The 21,086-nt window shown below is 37.8% G+C and overlaps 1 protein-coding gene across 1 annotated transcript; it reads left to right on the top strand.

Moving 5' to 3' along the window:
* The first annotated feature begins 7,672 nt into the window (after positions 1–7,672).
* LOC149936028 (dynein intermediate chain 3, ciliary-like) lies at positions 7,673–20,771 on the top strand. The gene is made up of 10 exons (XM_090180939.1): positions 7,673–8,000; positions 8,196–8,357; positions 8,447–8,759; positions 8,823–8,936; positions 9,000–9,274; positions 9,349–9,534; positions 9,604–9,647; positions 18,611–18,746; positions 19,490–19,654; positions 20,619–20,771. Exons 1-10 carry the CDS (start codon positions 7,812–7,814, stop codon positions 20,697–20,699), a joined length of 1,665 nt encoding a protein of 554 aa, XP_090037065.1. The 5' UTR covers positions 7,673–7,811; the 3' UTR covers positions 20,700–20,771.
* The last annotated feature ends 315 nt before the right edge of the window (positions 20,772–21,086 follow it).

Below are 21,086 nucleotides of genomic sequence, written 5' to 3'. Positions count from 1 at the left end.
TAAGATGTTATCTATTCGTAGAAATATACATTTTGGATGAAAATATTAAATAAAATTATTTTTTCATCCAGAATGTACTTATTGAAAATGACTATGCTATCCAATAAACCTCACCTTAAAAAAACCAAATCAGCCCTAAAGCTTACATCTTCGGACGCGATTGAAGCGCAGGTCAGTAACGTTTTTCTTTCCCCCCTCCCGGGGGAATTGGGGAACTAATATCGATGAGTGATCCCATTTCAATTTTTATTAAAAATTCAGCAGCGACCACTTATCCTAGGTTTTTTAATAAAGTGGTCAATTAATAACAAAAGCAGCACGATAAAAGTATAATATATACCTTGGTTAAACAAAATCAAAGTCAAAATGAAGACTGATCAGAAGCAGTACCGGATTTACTGAAGGTGGGGCCCTAGGCAGATTTTGGTGGGGGCCTATGTAAGGAAAGCGTAAAAACGCCAAAATCGCATGTCACGAGAATAATTATTTTTAAAATAATAAAGCAACAAGCCTGTTATGTTTTTCTCTTAAACCGAATCAGTGAAAAACCCATTGATTTCATCAGTGGTGGGGGCCCATAGGCCAGTGCCTAGTAGGCCTAGTCCTTAATCCGGCACTGATCAGAAGCAAAGTCAGTAATGGCATGATCGTCTAATATACTCGTGAGAGCAAGGGGTCCGTCACTTAAGGAAAATGTGTACCAGATTCGGAATCAAGGAATCTTAGAGTTGATTCTTGTTGATTCCAAAGATTCGTAATTCCATCTGGATTCCGTGATTCCACGTTGATTCCGCGATTCTACTCTGATTCTATGATTTCGCACTAATTAAGTAATTCTATGATTCCACGCTGATTCGGTATGATTCCAGTATTTGGGTATGATTCCAGATTCCAGGTATGATTCCAGCATGATTCGGTATGATTCCATGATTTGGGTAGGATTCCAGATTCCAGGTATGATTCCAGCATGATTCGGTATGATTCCATGATTTGGGTATGATTCCAGATTCCAGGTATGATTCCAGCATGATTCGGTATGATTCCGGTATGATTCCAGCATGATTCGGTATGATTCCAGATTCCAGGTATGATTCCAGCATGATTCGGCATGATTCCATGATTTGGGTAAGATTCCAGATTCCAGGTATGATTCCAGAATAATTCGGTATGATTCCATGATTTGGGTATGATTCCAGATTCCAGGTATGATTCCAGCATGATTCGGCATGATTCCATGATTTGGGTAAGATTCCAGATTCCAGGTATGATTCCAGAATGATTCGGTATGATTCCATGATTTGGGTATGATTACAGATTCCAAGTATGATTCCAGCATGATTCGGTATGATTCCATGATTTGGGTATGATTACAGATTCCAGGTCTGATTCCAGCATGATTCGGTATGATTCCATGATTTGGGTAGGATTCCAGATTCCAGGTCTGATTCCAGCATGATTCGGTATGGTTCCAGCATGATTCGTTATGATTCCATGATTTGGGTATGATTACAGATTCCAGGTCTGATTCCAGCATGATTCGGTATGATTCCATGATTTGGGTATGATTACAGATTCCAGGTCTGATTCCAGCATGATTCGGTATGATTCCATGATTTGGGTAGGATTCCAGATTCCAGGTCTGATTCCAGCATGATTCGGTATGATTCCAGCATGATTCGTTATGATTCCATGATTTGGGTAGGATTCCAGGTATGATTCCACAATTCGGGGATGATTCCTGATTCTAGAGGTGATTCCAGGATTCGAACACGATTTTTTGATTCTGAAAAATGTATGATTCCCGCCTAGATTCCTGCGATTCGGAATCAATGAATCTGTACATGATTCCTTGAAGTGACGGACCCCTCGCGTGAGAGGCAAAAAGTAATCGAGATTGTGTAGCGCGATTATAATTTCTTCGGATGAACTCCATTATCGTGACAATCGTTCTAATTCGGCTATAGTCAAGAAGTTCCGATTACAGCCGCGGTTAAAGGCGGGGGAGAGAGTGCAGTCCGCGAGCCTGAAAGGCAGTGATATCTGGCGATGTAATCTGGGCGTGGTGGCACGAAAATGGCATCCGCAACAACAACAGGTGAATTATCTGCCCACGATATTTCGGAGAGAGTATACCTGCCAAATTCTCTTCGCTAAAGGGCGCACTCCAAAGACAAACGCCGCGGGTTTCCACTCTCGCGGGTTGCGTAATCAAAATGTTGAGAGGCCCGTTCGAGGATGCTGCGAAGTCTAAAGAGGGCGAGCTCGTCATGTCAAATCTTTCAAAGGCCGGAAATTCAACGAAGTACTGTTGAAACAATATTCATATTTCATGTTTGCCGAGACCCAGGTCCTTAAAAACAAATGAAGTTGTTCAAACGAAAAGTAGATTAAATCCTACTTGCACGACTTTACTTCGAAGATACCTTCGAAAACGGGAAAAATTCTTGTTGCATTTGCTAAATATTCTTTGTTTGAGAAAAAATCAGTGTTGGCTGATTTGAATCAAGTTATTTAAATTGTGGTTGACTGATTTAAATCAAGTGATTTAAATTGTGGTTGGCTGATTTAAATAAAGTTATTTAAATTGTGGTTGGCTGATTTAAATCAAGTTAATTAAATTGTGGTTGACTGATTTAAATCAAGTTATTTAAATTGTGGTTGGCTGATTTAAATAAAGTTATTTAAATTGTGGTTGGCTGATTTAAATCAAGTTATTTAAATTGTGGTTGGCTGATTTAAATCAAGTTATTTAAATTGTGGTTGGCTGATTTAAATCAAGTTATTTAAATTGTGGTTGGCTGATTTAAATAAAGTTATTTAAATTGTGGTTGGCTGATTTAAATCAAGTTAATTAAATTGTGGTTGACTGATTTAAATCAAGTTATTTAAATTGTGGTTGGCTGATTTAAATAAAGTTATTTAAATTGTGGTTGGCTGATTTAAATCAAGTTATTTAAATTGTGGTTGGCTGATTTAAATCAAGTTATTTAAATTGTGGTTGGCTGATTTAAATCAAGTTATTTAAATTGTGGTTGGCTGATTTAAATAAAGTTATTTAAATTGTGGTTGGCTGATTTAAATCAAGTTAATTAAATTGTGGTTGACTGATTTAAATCAAGTTATTTAAATTGTGGTTGGCTGATTTAAATAAAGTTATTTAAATTGTGGTTGGCTGATTTAAATCAAGTTATTTAAATTGTGGTTGGCTGATTTAAATCAAGTTATTTAAATTGTGGTTGGCTGATTTAAATCAAGTTATTTAAATTGTGGTTGGCTGATTTAAATCAAGTTATTTAAATTGTGGTTGGCTGATTTAAATCAATGATTAAAATTGCGGTTGGCTGATTTAAATCAAGTTATTTAAATTGTGGTTGGCTGATTTAAATCAAGTTATTTAAATTGTGGTTGGCTGATTTAAATAAAGTTATTTAAATTGTGGTTGGCTGATTTAAATCAAGTTATTTAAATTGTGGTTGGCTGATTTAAATCAAGTTATTTAAATTGTGGTTGGCTGATTTAAATCAAGTTATTTAAATTGTGGTTGGCTGATTTAACTAATATTTTAAAAATACAAAGAAAATTGTTAAATAGTAATTAGTTTTATTTGATATCTAACTTAATTTTAGATTATAAAACCGACTAGCTGGGGTACCGAGTATTTCGCGGGGAAATATGGCTATTTGGATATAACCAAGGAAAAAGCGCCAGTGACGAAACTCCGAATTAAGAAACTCGGTCTTTTAGTGTAGTAACTTGTATATAGCGGATATACCTAATTATTAAATGAATTCAATTAATTTAAGTTTTTTTGCCGACCGTAACCGTCGAAAACCACAGTCAGGGTACCATGAGATAGTATACCAAATGTGGTTTGATTTATTTTTTTAAATACGAAATTGACAGCCCTGCCAAAATCATTCGGATAGTATTTACTCCAAATTAAGGAACACTAAATGTACACCCTATACATCATAAACATGAAGTAAATTGACAACACGGGGTCTAAGAATAAAAATATTACAAAAAACAGCCAAAGGGGACACGGCTTAAGATCACAAAAATCTATTAGAAAAAGAAAATTACCATCAATTCATCACTGTCTGGTTAAAAAGTCAAAGCGTTTTGTCAAACTGGAATTTTCAAGACGATTACGTAAGACGCGATTACGACACGCGGCATTTTTAAAACTAGAATAAATTTTGCAAGAAGATTTTAAAGCCCCCAATAAACTAAATCCTTCCTAAGCCAATCAACTGTTTCCGTCCAGATAGGCATTTATCGAAAGATACAAAGTTCTCCGTAACCGGAAAGTTCACTGGGTTGACCGCGACGACGCGAGCGAGGTTCCTCGTCAAATATAATCTCATTAAAATGGTTGTTCATTAATTAGGACCACCCCCGTTAAGATAAATATTGTGACAATTTTATAATTGGAGTACCGTTTCAAAAAATTTTAGCTTGTTGTCACATAATTTGCAAATTTTTCGTCAAGCCTAAATTCGATTAAAATACTAAATTGTTAGTCGATAGATTTAGCACCACGTTAAAATTTACAGAACCATATATTAACGGCTTTCTCCTCCTGTAAATTTTTGGTTATGGCATAAGTGGTATAATACCACTTATGGTTATGGGGATTAAAACAGAGGATAACATTTACCTTAAATACATTATCTGGACATTTGATTTCTCAATAGGGTTTAAATCAATTTAATTTAAATCAGTCATTTAAATGAAATGTTTTTAAATCTTTCATTTAAATAGCTTTTGCTATTTCAATATTTTTCATTAAAATGTGCTGAAATGGTTGCTGTAATAAAGCTTATCCTGAGCAAAATAATTGCAAGTACTAATTAATTTTAATTAGGATTAAGTTAAGTTTTAGTTCACACGAATGCATGCAAATTATCACTAAATACCAAGGAATAAAATACATAATATGTTTAAAAGTCAATTTAATTAAAAAATAATTACATTGATTTTAAAACAACCCTGCTTACATAACAATTTTTAGAAGTGATATTATATAAACATTTCAGGCGTTAGCGTTTCAATAATTTAGTGGGTGCTAAAACTGCCTATTAACATTTCGGCCTGACGCTAAAGAGTTTTTACGCGCTGACAAACGGTTAGAGGAAAACGTGTAGGATATTACTCTCAATATTATTTTGGTCTTACTTTCACGCGTTTTTCTATAGGCGTTTTCCGGAACCGCTTAACCTCTATAATATTATTCAATATAATCGCAACATTTGGAAAAGAAAAGATGAACTCGTGATAAATAAATCTAAGCAAAACATCGGAACAAAAAGAAAGGTGAAATACTTTACAACACGAGAAAGATTATAATGTATAGATCGAAGACAAGAAGAGACACTCCTTGCAAATTTTCCAATTTAATTGAAAAATTAGGCTTACGCTAGAAATATTACATAGTTAAAATACGCAATTTCGGAATGAAGCGCGTAAATTCGGTTCAAAGGGAGAAATTTGCGCGATTGTCACGCGTGAAGCGGTTTGAGCCCACAAAACAAACACAGTCCAAATAAAAAGCGCAAGATCGTGACCATGGGTGATTACCTTGATCAGCTGCTAAACTATACAGGGTGTTTTGTTTTTGTTCGGACAAGCGATTTATTTCAAATACTATTATAGCTAGAAATTTTAAATTTTTTTGGTGGAGTAAGTATACAGAGGGACACTTTTCAGTGTAATTTCGTCGAATTCTGTAAATGTTTTTCACAATTTTCAAAAACCAAATTTTCACCAGTAGATGCTATAGATCAAAAATTTCAATGAGAAATTTGCAGAGCGTCATTGAAAAGGTAAGAATATCGTTGGTTTGATGGAAAAAGACCAATTTTCCACGAAAAAACACGACTTGGAAAACTGACAAGTCACTCAAGCTAAAATAAACTTTCAGTTGTTGTCGAGTGCACACTTGAGCTAGGAACGACTTAATACTACTTTTTAGGTAAATACTAAGATTTTTATTTTAACAGTTTTCCAAATTGGACTTTGAGCAGTATGATAATGTACAACCAATACTTCGTTTTTGGAACGCCATGCCTGCTTATTTTGATACATAACGTCGTCGTAGGCTGTGCTGCAGCAAGAGCAGATTTAGGTCGTAGCATAAATAACATAATAACAATAAGTATGACACTTCCTATTGCTTTAATGCTAATTTTCTAACCGAACCTTTTTTCGGCACTGATACTCTCTTCAAGCTGTGACTTGGACTCACGACTTACCGTTTTGGATGACTACTTTTTGATAAAAATTTAAGCCTAATATCGGAGGTGCTCTGGAGTCGCGATGGGCTTTGGCTTTGTTTTGAAGCCCGCGTGCGAATCATGCGTGATAAAAAAACATGAGCTCGTGGCGCCGAGAAAAACTTTTTTAATTTTTATCATTTTAGCCTAATATTCCGCCTATCTATCGGAAACCAGATATTTCGGCTTAGCGGAAGTCTCACATATTTTAGACACTAGAGGGCTCTGTGGTGATAAAACATCTTGATTACGCAATAACTATGAAAATCAGTTTGGTTGTAAATCTCGTTAATTGTCATACTTATTGTTATTATGTTACTTATGGTCGTAGTAAAACTCGTTTATGAAAAAAATAGTAAAATTTCTACGTTTTCTGAAAATGTTTTCACATTTTTCGGCAACGTATTTTTTTCAACAAAACCATTTTGTAAAAATTAAAATGTTGTGTTTTTTGGAAATAAAGTTTATATAAGAAAATGTCTTCCAATTTAAAACATGCATATTTATCTACACTTGACATCGATATTCTTCACTTTTCGATGACGCTCTACCAATCTCTCAATTACATTTTTTATCTAACACCTAGAGGTAAAAAATGGGTTTTTGAAAATTGTGAAAAACATTTACAGAATTCTACAAAATTTCACCGAGCGGTGTATCCCGCTATACTAACTCCACTATAAAAATTTCCAATTTCTAACTATAATAATTTTTTAAATAGATCGCTTGTCCGATTAAAAAGCACCCTGTATAGGCTACTTGGTATTGGACCCAAAGGGTGAGATAGGGTAAATTTTAGTATCTATATGTAGTAATATCTACATAAGCTTTTCCAAATACTTATACGTTAAAAATTCGAACACGTTTAATAAGTCAAATTAAAGATTTTAAAGTGTAAATATCCGAAATTTAATTGGGCAATTTTACACCAGCTTCGGGCAAATCTGATAAGTGTGAAATTTTGTAGACAAATAATGTGGGAAATTTAGAGATACCAAAGACCTTGGATTTAGAAAAACGTTTAAGAATTTAAAAAAATTTCTCTTGAGCACGAAATAGTCTTTAATTATTCACGTGAGCCGATATCTATCTTAATAATGACAGCGTAATAATACACGTCTACAAGAATAAGCTTTCATATGACTCAACATCAGTATCGCCAGTTTATATACAGATTATGCAAACTTGAATAGTTTTCATTACACAGATACACACGCGCCATCTTACGTAAGGGAAACGAAATATTTAACAGGTGCTTACGCCATAATATACTCACACTATCAATGGAGCAAAATTGATTAAAAATATAATTTTAAACTAAATTAAAAAATTTTCTGCAAATGGGAATAGTTTTACATAATGTAATCATTAATAATTTTCTGACAAAATAACATTCTTTCATAGAAGGCGCTAGTTATCGAAATACTGATTTTGACAGCCCAAGGCTTGACAACGTTGTCATAGAAACGAAGCTTTAATAAACAGCTATTTCGGATCTCTGGTTTTACGTCTAAATACAAATAAATTTTTCTTAAAATGGATTTTCAGTATAATTATGTAAAGCCCAAAATGGCTAATGATGTACCACGTTATCATAAACTCAATTATAAAGCGGCAGAATTGATTGTTGACATTTTGCCTGATGAATCTCTCATGGAAAATTGGGAAGTTTTTAAAGTGATGGATACTGGAACTCAATGTGGTTCTCAGATATCAGCTCACGAAGTACCAATAATTTCATTAAAGGCCGACTACATAGTTATTCGGTTTAGTCTGTCTTTCACTGGAAGCTGGCTCGCTGCAAGACACATATGCTATGCACGCAGCCAACTTCCAGTGAGAAACAGAGTAAACCGAATAAGTATGTAGTAGGCCTTAATGAAATATTTTGAAGCATTTAACTTTAAATATATTTTATAGGTGTACACTGAGAGTACCAATATGGTATCACGCGGTATGAATCATAAAGAAGGAGGTTGGCCTAAAGATATCAATCCTGATGATGAAGACCAAAAAATTAGATTTCGGAAAAAAATTGAAAAAAATGAAAACTTTCCGAAAGTAGTAGTGCAATTAGCTAATGTAATCAATAAAAATTATCTTATGAATTAATTAAAAAAATTATACAATTTTCATTAATACTGAAAAGTTTAATTTAATTTAAAAAAAAGGTTATGGAGAGCTGTATCAAGCAAAATGTAGCAATCGAACTCTGCGAGGCATATTTTCCCACCGAAGATGTAAAATATGAAAATGATAATCTTACCTTAATGGACGAGGAATTCGATCTCGATGAGGATGTTATTGACGAATCAAATGTTAAAACAGTCACCGTCCTTAAACCTCCTGGTACTTTCAATCACTCTGTATCTAAAATATCTTGGTGCTCTGATGACCGTGGGAAACTCGCTGTGGCTCATTGCAATTTTGAATTCTTCGCTGCATTGCCACTGGAACCAGTACATTCGTACATTTGGGATATGGGTATTTCATATTAATATTTCCGAGCATTCTGTGGTGCTGATGTTACAAATATTTGGGAAATAGAAATTCCAATTCAGCCAAAAGCGGAAATAAGGCCAAGATCACCACTTGTGTGTTTGGAATATTGTCCAAAAGATTTGAATATTTTACTTGGTGGATGTTATAATGGGCAAATAAGTATTAAATATTTTTTTTGCCTATTGTTAAATTGTAGTAAATAACTTTTACTTCTCAATTCAGTAATTTGGGATCAAAGGAAAGGTCCACTTCCAGTTGAATCTTCTCCAGCTGAAATAAGTCACAGTGATCCAGTTTACGGAGCTTTATGGCTTCAAACCAAAGGTAGCTCAGAGTGCTTTTCAACATCATCAGATGGTCGCATGATATGGTGGGACACAAGGAACTTGAAAGAGTGTGTAGAAACCTTGATTCTTGACACGGATAAAATGGTTGATCACATTCCTTCATTGGATAAAGCCTGTGGTGGAACTTGTTTAGAATATGAACCAACAATGGTACAGCTAATATTATACAAGGACAAAGGCTTCAAGTTATTCATATTTTCCATCATTGTATTATTTGTATACAGCCAACCAGATTTATGGTAGGAACTGAAGAAGGCATAGTCATAGCTGGAAATCGCAAAGCCAAAGGCCAATCTGGTGATAAAATAACATCTGTTTATAACAATGGCCATGTAGGCCCTATTTATTCCTTGCAAAGAAACCCGGTGGTCCCGAAAATCTTTCTCACTGGCGGGGACTCTTCCTGCAAGGTATATAACTTAAGAAATTTTTCAATTATTTTAAAATCTTTCTTTGCCATTACTTTTCATTCTTCACAGATTTGGTCAGAAGAAGTTAGGGATTCACCCATTTTATCATTTTCGTACGTTATTTGCAAATTTTTCTTAATTATAATCAACCGAACTTGGCGAAATCAAAGATAATATAAACCTCGTACCCAAGATTCGAAATAACCGCCTCGCGCGTAGTCCAATAGCATTTACCCATTTCCTGCCGGAACTCCGAAAACATTAGCATCAAAGTTGGCCGTCATAGAACAAAACAGCGACCGATGGAGGCCAATTTTTCGGAGATCACGTGCCGGAAGTGGGTAAATGCCTCGTTACAAACCGCCAACCAAAAAGCGCTCAGAATTCGAATTTAGGGTACGGACAAGAATGTATTTATTTATACTCAGGGAGAATGAATATGACGAGATTATTTTTAGCGTTTCTCTAATTCCACCCGTTGCCCCCCCCCCCCCGGTATGCTCCTCCGCTTTAATAAAATCAAATAATACTGCAATCTCATTGGTTCTTAAAAATTACGTTTTTCGACGCGATTAACGCTGCTGCGAGGACGCAAAAAATAAGACCGCCTCCTTTCCCCCCCCCCCCCTTAGTGTGACGGGATTAGGGGCTCAACGTGTCCGTCGATAGTCTCCCTGAGTATAAATAAATACATTCTTGGTACGGAGTTCTCTATTATCTTTAGAGAAATTAAAGTTAAAAATGGCGCTGCTGTACTGCGCAGCGGTGCCAGACAGAGATTACGCTGGGCGTATTTACTATAACCAGGAATCCATAACGCATATGTTGACCAGCCTTGGAAATAAGGATTTTTTGTAAACTGGTCCTTATGACCAGTGGCCCCCTAACATATGAATTATTAAACTGGTCCTTACGACCAGTGACCCCCTAGCTTATGAATTATTAAACTGGTCTTATATAAAATGTTCCAATGTCATTTATAAGCCTAAAAAAACCTATACTAAATGTTTAGAAGTTAGATTATGTTGGTAACATTAACTTTACACGTATTCAAAATAGTTAACTTTATTTTATGAGTACCACATGAATAGTACAATATAGTACTATCTCACCTAAGACTACTAAGACCCTCGTAATTTACCGTATAGAGTGTTGTCGTCTGAAACCCTGCGACGTCACCGTTGTAATTTGCCTATTGATAAAAAACGGTAACTGTCATGGCGGCCACTATTAACACTACAGCTGTGACGTTACAAGTTTTCAAAATCGTATAAGACGACAACACTCTATTATCTCTCTTTCTCTAGGCCCCGTAACTCCAGAGTCCCCGGTCCGTTACCGCGTAGCCAGGTAGCCTAGCGTACTCGGGGGGAAGTGAGACTAGAGGATTGAGGCATTTAATTTAGAGTCCATGATTGAGGGTTTGAGGCCAAAGGGGGGTTAGACAGTTCAACTCGTTCGAGGGATGCGAGCGAATGGACTCTACATAAAACCACGACGTGTGGCCGCGGCGGTAGTAAGCGGAGTCGCTGTACATAGAAATTGATATAAACCTTGGATTAATAGGTCATCTCCCATTATTTGGAATTATTAAACTGGTCACCTTCTGTTTTTTGTTATTATTTCGAATTAATAAACTGGACACGGTGACCAGTGACCCCTCAAATTTTGAATAAATAAACTGGTCTGAGCAATTAATTAACTGGTCTTTGACCACCTGACCACCGTTATTTCCAAGGCTGATGTTGACTTCCGAAACAACTTTCTCAATTAATACTGTTTTCCAACGTTTTTTAAGTTCTTTTATAACTTTTTATTATTCATATTTTGGTCTATCAGTACTTTATAGCCTACACCTCTGCCAAAGAACCTAAATAGCAAGCAGATGACAGAGCAAACTACACACTAGTCACATGGTTTTATGGGAGGATCGGGAGCTAACACTGTCGGCTTATAAGCTCCGCCTGCTATGTTCCGCCACAACGGCGGGGAATCAAATCCGTTATTCATTCCAAGTAGCGTTATGGATTCCTGGTATAACTAGTGCCAGATTTCCAGAGTCAAATTGTCGTTCCAAAGACTAAGTAATAAAAATAGGGTGATAAAATACGCGAATTGGTAGAATGAAAAGGAACAAAAAAGGGTATCTTTCATTATGGACTATTCTACATATTCGCGTATTTTATTACTCTTTACATTGCAGTCCATTGGAGATTCTTACAAACTTAACATTTCGTAAATAAAAATAGGAACTTGGCAGCATGACGTCATGCCGTACTTTTGGCTATGGTATGCTTTTACATGAGTGTCGTATTATCTACGTCATGTTGCAAAGTCCCAATTATAGTACCCAAAACATTCGGCGGGAAATTAAAATTTGACGAGGGGCTAACCACTCTCTGAAAATGTGTACACCGATTACATAAATATGAAGATGAGTACAGCCTTTGGTAGTGCTAAATCTGTACTCACTTACGTAATCATTTTAGTCCAGTCAAAGCTACAGGCTTGTACACCGATTACGGGGAGTGGTCAGCCCCTCGAAATTTGAATCCCAAAAGTCTGTGAGTCACTTGATCTTACACAATTCGACTCCTGTGCAGTGGAGTAGCGAGGATGTTTGGCACCCAGGGCAAAACACCTAAATTTGCGCGCCCCCCCAGACTGCCCCCATCGCGAAGTTATATTCCTTGTTTCTAAACGAAATCCATTTTAATACTTTGGGCGCTCCTTTGAAGCCCCCCTAACCACCGGCGTCCGGACGGTTTCCCTCCCCCCCTCGCTACGCCACTGCACGTGTGACGAGATGACGTCGACGTCTCAGCATGTTTGCCGGAAAATCTAACGTAGAAATTCTGAATGTGGTTCGTTGCTGCATTTTTTAAAGAAGTAAACGTTAAAAAAATTGAGATCCGCCCTTCGACCACCAAATTATTGATTTTATAGTACACCAATAACGAATTATCGAAAAAAGGGTACTATATAGTACGTGCTTAAAGTTATAGTATGCCCCAAAAATGCTCTCGAAATTATCGAAAAGTCCTATAATTATACGACGTCTGGTACTGCGTTTTCAGTTCGTACTTTGTATTAAGAAAATTTTTTCATAACATAGCACTACGACTTTTTTTGGCGCGGAACCCAAGCATTTCCTAGCAAAGACAGGTTTAAAGATGCAAGCTTTTTTACAATTAGAAAACTAAAAACACATTAATTTACTTGGAAACCTCATCCTATCCGCCGACCTTTTCACCTTTCTGAGTGACGCCATACAATCTCTTGATGAAAGAAGCGATTAAACCAGAGATCCTACAGTAAAAGAGAGGCGGAGACCGGCTATTCCGTAATGCTAAAATCCCATACCTCCAAAACGTTAATTCCAACTTGAGCGATACCAACGCTGGCAGGGTTGGCTGATTTAAATCAGCTTGATTTAAATCAATTTTTATATAGTATTTTTGAAAAAGAAAAAACCTCGCCAATTGCTATAATTTAGGTTTAAATATAATCTTTCTTGTACTTCCCGCCTAATGTTTCATTGGATTCTACCTGTAGGTGGAGATTCCGCCGAATTTTATTTGTTAAGTACCAAAATAGGTTTTAAAAAATAAAAACTTCTATATGATTTTTAGCTTAAATTAAATAAATTCATTATACATATCTTTAAAAATTAAAACATATTTATTTTAGGTAAAATTATGGTACTAAATTATATAAAACTTTGAAATTTTAGTTAAAATCATAAAAATCAATAAAAATCCGATTTAAATAAAAAAACTCGATTTATTTGACTTTTTTTAAATAAAAAAATTGCCAACCCTGAACGCTGGTAACGGCGGGTAATGAAATTAACAGTGTATGCAAACCACGGCCAACTGATTTTTTTTTGTAATTGCGGTTTTGCGTTGTTATTTTGAATCTATAGTGTTAAATATAGAAAGGAAACTTGATGAGTACCTGCACTTGCCACCAGAGGGCATTCCTCGATTAATTGTATGGCACGCCAACCGAACAAAATTCTTACTTCACACTTTAGTGTACCTTTCATACTTTTGTCTCACAAGCTAGCATACTTAACGCAAACGAGCATACTTTGTACTTCATACGCGCGAACTTGTATACTTGATGCTCGCAAACGCGTATACTTGATGCTCGCAAACGTGTATACTTGATGCTCGCAAACGTGTTTATTTGATGCTCGCAAACGCGTATACTTGATGCTCGCAAACGCGTATAATTGATGCTCGAAAACGTCTATACTTGATGCTCGCAAACGCGTATAATTGATGCTCGCAAACGTGTTTATTTGATGCTCGCAAACGTCTATACTTGATGCTCGCAAACGTGTTTATTTGATGCTCGCAAACGCGTATACTTGATGCTCGCAAACGTCTATACTTGATGCTCGCAAACGTGTTTATTTGATGCTCGCAAACGCGTATACTTGATGCTCGCAAACGTCTATACTTGATGCTCGCAAACGTGTTTATTTGATGCTCGCAAACGCATATACTTGATGCTCGCAAACGTGTTTATTTGATGCTCGCAAACGCGTATACTTGATGCTCGCAAACGTCTATACTTGATGCTCGCAAACGTGTATACTTGATGCTCGCAAACGCGTATAATTGATGCTCGCAAACGTGTACACTTGATGCTCGCAAACGCGTATACTTGATGCTCGCAAACGCGTATACTTGATGCTCGCAAACGCGTATACTTGATGCTCGCAAACGCGTACACTTGATGCTCGCAAACGCGTATACTTGATGCTCGCAAACGTGTATACTTGATGCTCGCAAACGCTTATACTTGATGCTCGCAAACATCTATACTTGATGCTCGCAAACGTGTTTATTTGATGCTCGCAAACGCGTATACTTGATGCTCGCAAACGGGTATACTTCCTACGCGCGAACTATCATACTTGCGACGCTCAAACACAGAGTCCCATAGGGATAATTTCGTTTGTCCGACTTCTCATTTAGCCGAAAACAAAATACACGTTACGCCGACTGTCCTTTTGGCCGACTGCGCATTTGTCCGACTGAAAAGTCAGCCAAATGGACAGTGCATTTTGCCGACTGTTCATTCAGCCGATTGCTCGTTTGGCCGACTGCTCATTTGCCAGTTGGACGATACTAGGTGCGTTTGGCTAGGTACTGTCCTCTAGGTCGCGTTTTAGGCGGCCCGACTTGGTTATAAAGAACGGGGGGCTGGGGGGTGGTGGTCCCGCCCCCTAGCGCTCGAGCGAAGTGAGTTCCCGGCGCCGTCAGGCGCCAATACTTAGAATACATTGCCCGTTCTTTAAGTCAACCTAACTTTAAAGACATAGTATAGGACAGGCTGAGCAGTTGGTCAAATGTGCAGTCGGACAAATGAGCCGTCGGTCAAATGATCCGTCGATCAAATGAGCCGTCGGCCAAATGAGTCGTCGGCCAAATATGAGCCTTGGCCCAAATATGAGCCGTCGGCCAAATGAGCAGTCGGCCAAATGAGCAGTCGGCCAAATGAGCCGTCGGTCAAATATGAGCCGTCGGCCAAATGAGCAGTCGGCCAAATGAGCAGTCGGCCAAATGAGCAGTCGGTCAAATGAGTAGGCGGTCAAATGAGCAGGCGGCCAAATGAGCAGGCGGCCAAATGAGCCGTCGGCCAAATGAGCAGTCGGTCAAATATGAGCCGTCGGCCAAATGAGCAGTCGGCCAAATGAGCAGTCGGTCAAATGAGTATTCGGTCAAATGAGCAGGCGGCCAAATGAGCAGTCGACCAAATGAGCAGTCGGCCAAATGAGCAGTCGGTCAAATGAGTAGGTGGTCAAATGAGCAGGCGGCCAAATGAGCAGTCGGCCAAATGAGCCGTCGGCCAAATGAGCAGTCGGTCAAATATGAGCCGTCGGCCAAATGAGCAGTCGGCCAAATGAGCAGTCGACCAAATAAGCCGTCGGCCAAATGAGCCGTCGGTCAAATATGAGCCGTCGGCCAAATGAGCAGTCGGCCAAATGAGCAGTCGGTCAAATGAGTATTCGGTCAAATGAGCAGGCGGCCAAATGAGCAGTCGACCAAATGAGCAGTCGGCCAAATGAGCAGTCGGTCAAATGAGTAGGTGGTCAAATGAGCAGGCGGCCAAATGAGCAGTCGGCCAAATGAGCCGTCGGCCAAATGAGCAGTCGGTCAAATATGAGCCGTCGGCCAAATGAGCAGTCGGCCAAATGAGCAGTCGACCAAATGAGCCGTCGGTCAAATATGAGCCGTCGGCCAAATGAGCAGTCGGCCAAATGAGCAGTCGGCCAAATGAGCAGTCGGTCAAATGAGTAGGCGGTCAAATGAGCAGGCGGCCAAATGAGCAGGCGGCCAAATGAGCCGTCGGCCAAATGAGCAGTCGGTCAAATATGAGCCGTCGGCCAAATGAGCAGTCGGCCAAATGAGCAGTCGGCCAAATGAGCAGTCGGTCAAATGAGTATTCGGTCAAATGAGCAGGCGGCCAAATGAGCAGTCGACCAAATGAGCAGTCGGTCAAATGAGTAGGTGGTCAAATGAGCCGTCGGCCAAATGAGCAGTCGGTCAAATATGAGCCGTCGGCCAAATGAGCAGTCGGCCAAATGAGCCGTCGGCCAAATGAGCAGTCGGTCAAATATGAGCCGTCGGCCAAATGAGCAGTCGGCCAAATGAGCAGTCGGCCAAATGAGCAGTCGGTCAAATGAGTAGGCGGTCAAATGAGCAGGCGGACAAATGAGCAGGCGGTCAAATGAGTAGGTGGCCAAATGAGCAGTCGGCCAAATGCGCCCCACCCGTTCAATACGGGGGGGGGAATGGGCTTTTGCGTCTCTTTTACTCAAAGATGGGCACATGTTTTGCCTATCTATCTTTTTACCTCTCAAAATCATCAAGATGGCGCCAATATCACTATCACGATCAATATTTTTTAAAACCCCGTAACGTTTCAATATCATTTTCAAATAAAAGATGGATAACTTAAATCGATCATTTTTTCCCTCTCAAATTTTTTAATATAGCGCCACTATCACTATTCCGATCAAATTTTCTATCAATACCTCAATACCCGATCAATCTTTTTTAAAAACCCACAAAGTTTAAAAATAAAATTACAATCAAATCTTAGTACTTCCTACCTAATGGATTGTTTTACCTTTCAAAAATCTTTAGAAAGCACCACTATCAAATCCCTATCAATTTTTATCTAAAGCCCTTAAAGTTAAATATCAAGTAGTAAGTTATAACTTATGAAAATAATGTTTACCTTTTTAAACAAAAATTCTAAATTTGAAACGCGTCAAACGACTTTTAAATGGTAGGCTTTCCAATCGCAGTGCGAGCCACGCATCCTAATCTCGCGAATAATGTATGGTTTGGTTTGGTTTTAGTTTTATTTACAGCGCCCTAAAGAAATTTCTACAATTTGTGTACACTTTACCCGAAAGATGCAGAGTTCCGATGCTCTCGGCTAACCCCCAAGCCCACGTGATGATATCGATATTTCTAAACAACCAATCAGCAATCACTGTAGCTGGCGCCTTTTTTAGGACACGGCCAACTTTAATCTATAGCGCAAGATCACAGTTGGCCGTGCTTAGGATAACGCGTACGTATGTACGAGTTACAATAAAACCTTGAACCTTGAACCTTTTAACGTGATTCAAAGTCATTTTTTTGTAAAAAAAAAAGACTGAGACAGACAGAGCACCAACAAGACCACGAGCTTACCCCTTTTTTGTCAGCCCCCATTATGTCATACGGCAGTGAGGGGAGGGGGTGGAAATGAACAATGCGTCAGAAACAAGATGTGTACATTTATCCTATCTATAATTTACCTCTCAAATCATTTAGATGGCGCCAATATCACTATCAGGATCAATTTTTTTTTAAACCCGCAAAGTTTCAATATCATTTTCAAATCAAAGATGAATAACTTTAATCGATCAATTTTTTTCCTCTCAATTTTTTTAATATAAAGCGACTATCACTATTCCGATCAATTTTTCTATTAGTAAAAATCGGTGGAATCAATACCAATCAATTTGTATTTAATATTTTGGTTAAAAATCGTATCAAAATTGATATAATTATAAGGTATATTTCTGAAATGAATCAAAAAAAGTATCAGATTCAAAAAAGATATGATAGTGCCCATCTTTGTTTTACTGTAGGATCTCTGGACTAAACGTACCAACGGTCCGCAATTTCATTGGCTGCGGTTGCGTTATCGAGTTCGCGGATGCTTGAAAATTCCTTTGTGTGAGATGATTTTGGACCATTTATATTTGGGTACCGTCAGAAGAAAATAGGGGGAAGTACGCTTCTAGTCAGCTTTGGAAAGGCGTCACTTTTCACGAATTTTCGCGCCAAAACGGTTTGGCGGGAAATCGCGGATGAATACATCGTTTAAAAAGTCATTTTTCTTAAATTGAACAATTGTAACATATTGCCCTTCTCATTCTCTGCTATTTGAGTTAAGGCGTATTTGCTTTCGTCGATTATAGCCGTGTTGAATCAAAACAAAAGTAGAACTACTTTTTCAGTTTGGTTTATTATGCGTAAAAAGGCGTTTTCGTGGGTCACACGACGACTTCTACGGCTCAAAGCTACAGATACGTACTTCCCCTATTTTCTTCTGGTACCGTTTATTATTCAAACAAATTAAAAAGTATAGAAAATAGCTAGAATTTCCAACGGTAGACCGCCGAACCGGTTTCATTTGTATTTTGACTTGAAGATCTATTTGGTCCGAGTTTCGCGTATTTTACTCATTCTCGAAAGTCTTTCGATCTGGGTAACGGTTAAGTTCTCTAATTCCTTTAAATTCCTTTAGGATTTAGCTTTATCTGCCTCTTACATTATGAAAATTTCTACCTTTTTCCATGTTTTATCATTCCTTGCATTCAGTCCATTGGTAGTTCTTATTATCTAAACATATTATTAATATAAGTGAAGAAAATTTTAGATTAACACTGAGAACTGTTGAAAAAAATCTCACTAATATTCTAAAATGCTCACCGCCTAAACAATATTCAGATAAACAAATATTTTTCAACATTAGACTTACAAGTCTACTTTTGCAGTGCCAGTACTGACTACGTAATAGACTCGTGTTGGATGTCATCTAGAGCCTCTTCGTTCGTATCCGTTACCGACACTGGTCAACTTCACATATGGGATTGTCTTTACAGCATAAATCAACCCACTTTTTCGACGCAGGTAAACAGGTCATAATGACATAATAACTCACTTGTATGCCATAAAGATATTTTCTTTAACGAAACCTTAATCTCGGGATATGACGTAAATTACGCTATTTTCAACTCCGTGACGTAAAACGCGTCATCAACTGTACATATAGGAAATGAAAGTTAGTAACGCGGATTTTAAAGAATGGGCCGAATTCTTAACGCGTTTCTGGTTTGAATTTTGAAAGTGTTTCTAAAGAATCACGTGTTTTTTGGGAGCGGGAAATTAAGTCTGAGCAACGTGAAAGAAGAAAAGGGGCAACCTGAAATTCATCCCGAATTTTTCAATCGATTCCGTGTCCCTTTAAGTATAGAGTTCAAACCAGAAACGAGCAAATAATTCGGCCAATTTTTTAAAATCCGCTTTACTAACTTCCGTTTCCTATCTGCACCTCGTGTTTCCATGATAACACTTTCAATCGCACAAGAAATATATTAATAGGTGATTCGATAAAACATCTTCCTGTAAGTTACTGTTTATTGGGTGCTGGTTGAAATAATGGAATCTTGGCGATTTCCTTGAAGATGTTTTATTGACGCGTCTATTGTTCATTTACGGTCCACTGCTAGTTGTATGTTCCGTGTGAAAAAAGGTTTCAATGAATTTTTCTATGGAAATTTTATACAGGGACATACTTATGAGTAATTCTGTTATATATGCGATTAGTAAACATAAATATTCAATGAAAAATGCACCAATTATTTCCTTGGAAGATATGCGAAGACACCTTAACTTCAATCAGAATTCAAGACAACAGCCACCACCATCAGTCCCATCGGGGTGCCTGTGGTACTAAAGAGGGTAAACTGTACCTTTTGGACTTCAGCTCCGATCTAACGAAACCCCTCAAAAGGAGTGAAAAATCACGTCTTACTACGGTAAAGTGAAAAGCAGTAGCAGTATTTCACAGCCTACCTTGAATTTTTAAAGCGGGCACTCAAATCCTACCAATGGGGAACAAAAAAATTTAAATTCGCGAAAACGTTTTGGGGTTAACTTTTAAATTAAAAAAAATATGCTGAAATTTGTTACAGGAAGCATAGAAATACATGTTTATATAAAATAAATTGAACAAAAAATAGAAATTTAAAATGTCTTAGGTATTCGCGACCGAAACGAGTCTAAGTGGCGTAACGGCGCTAGCTTCTCAGAGGCAGTGCCTATGATCTAGCGTGTGCTACAGACAAATTAAAAAGTCATAAGAACGTTTTTTCTTAAATAAATTTATCAAAATATAAGCAAACGATGCAAAAATTATATTAAAATGCAAGTATCATTATTTATTAAGTCAAATTTACGAATAAACCCGAGGAAAAATTAATTAATCTAGGTTTAAATGGCAAATCAAAGGGGGCGTAGCGATAGATTTTGGTCGCGAATACTCCTAGCATACGCACTAGAAAATCCGAAATTCTTCGCGACTCTAGACTTGTAAGAGGCAGTGACGCAAAAGAAACATTTAAACAATAAGGCCAAGTTACTTTTTAGAAAGACTTATTGAAATTTTGGGAATGAAATAAAAACGTTGCCCCAAAATCCTTCTAAAGAAATAATAGAAATAGGGGGCCGACTTTCTTTGCCTAACTGACCAAAAAATCCCGGCGCCGCCTTTGCTGAAACGTGTAGTGACAAACGTGTAATTTGAACCAAACCAAGCTCCCACAAATGAGGGACAATTTTACACCCACTACGATGAAGATGGCGCTTCTCTTTAAATGGAACGTGCCACAAAACATGCATGAGGTTAGAGAAGCGGCAAAGCAGTCCTAGAGTTATATGGCGCCATCTTCAGCTTAATCGGTGTAAAAACCTATCGCATTGATTTTTCCTTTATTCCGTCAGTTTTTTGAAAAAGAAACGATCAGGGAAAGGATCGTGGAATCACGACACCGAGAATTCCGTCTAAGGATGCAAGACGATTAAATAATACTTTTTTCACAAGTTTTTTCCTGTATATTTATGAGGCTTGGCTCACAGTTTAACGAAATAAATACATTGAACAGTACCCTTGAAAGTTTCCTTCTATATTTTTCCACTAAAAGCGACTTCACAGTATGTTTATTCCCACTATTGTTTGAAAAAGCCTTTTATTATCTGAATGTTGTTCGTTCTCAAATCATCTCGAAGTTCGGGAAACAGGGCCTGGGCCCCGGAAAATAATGATTTCGGGCCCCCTAAAGAGCCATGACTACTGGAGATAATTATACCTGGGAGAAGCATACCTCGTTTGATCGAACCTGGGCCCACTGGCTGCGCGGACCCCGGTAATTTGTACTGGCTTCCCCTCTCTTTTGTCGGGTCTGTCCAGAA

This window comes from Leiobunum rupestre, chromosome 7 (genome assembly GCF_980474605.1).
Source record: "Leiobunum rupestre chromosome 7, qqLeiRupe1.1.hap1, whole genome shotgun sequence".
Taxonomy (NCBI): Eukaryota; Metazoa; Arthropoda; class Arachnida; order Opiliones; family Sclerosomatidae; genus Leiobunum; species Leiobunum rupestre.
The sequence above is the reverse complement of the archived record's forward strand: the minus strand, read 5'-3'. Positions and strand labels throughout refer to the sequence as shown.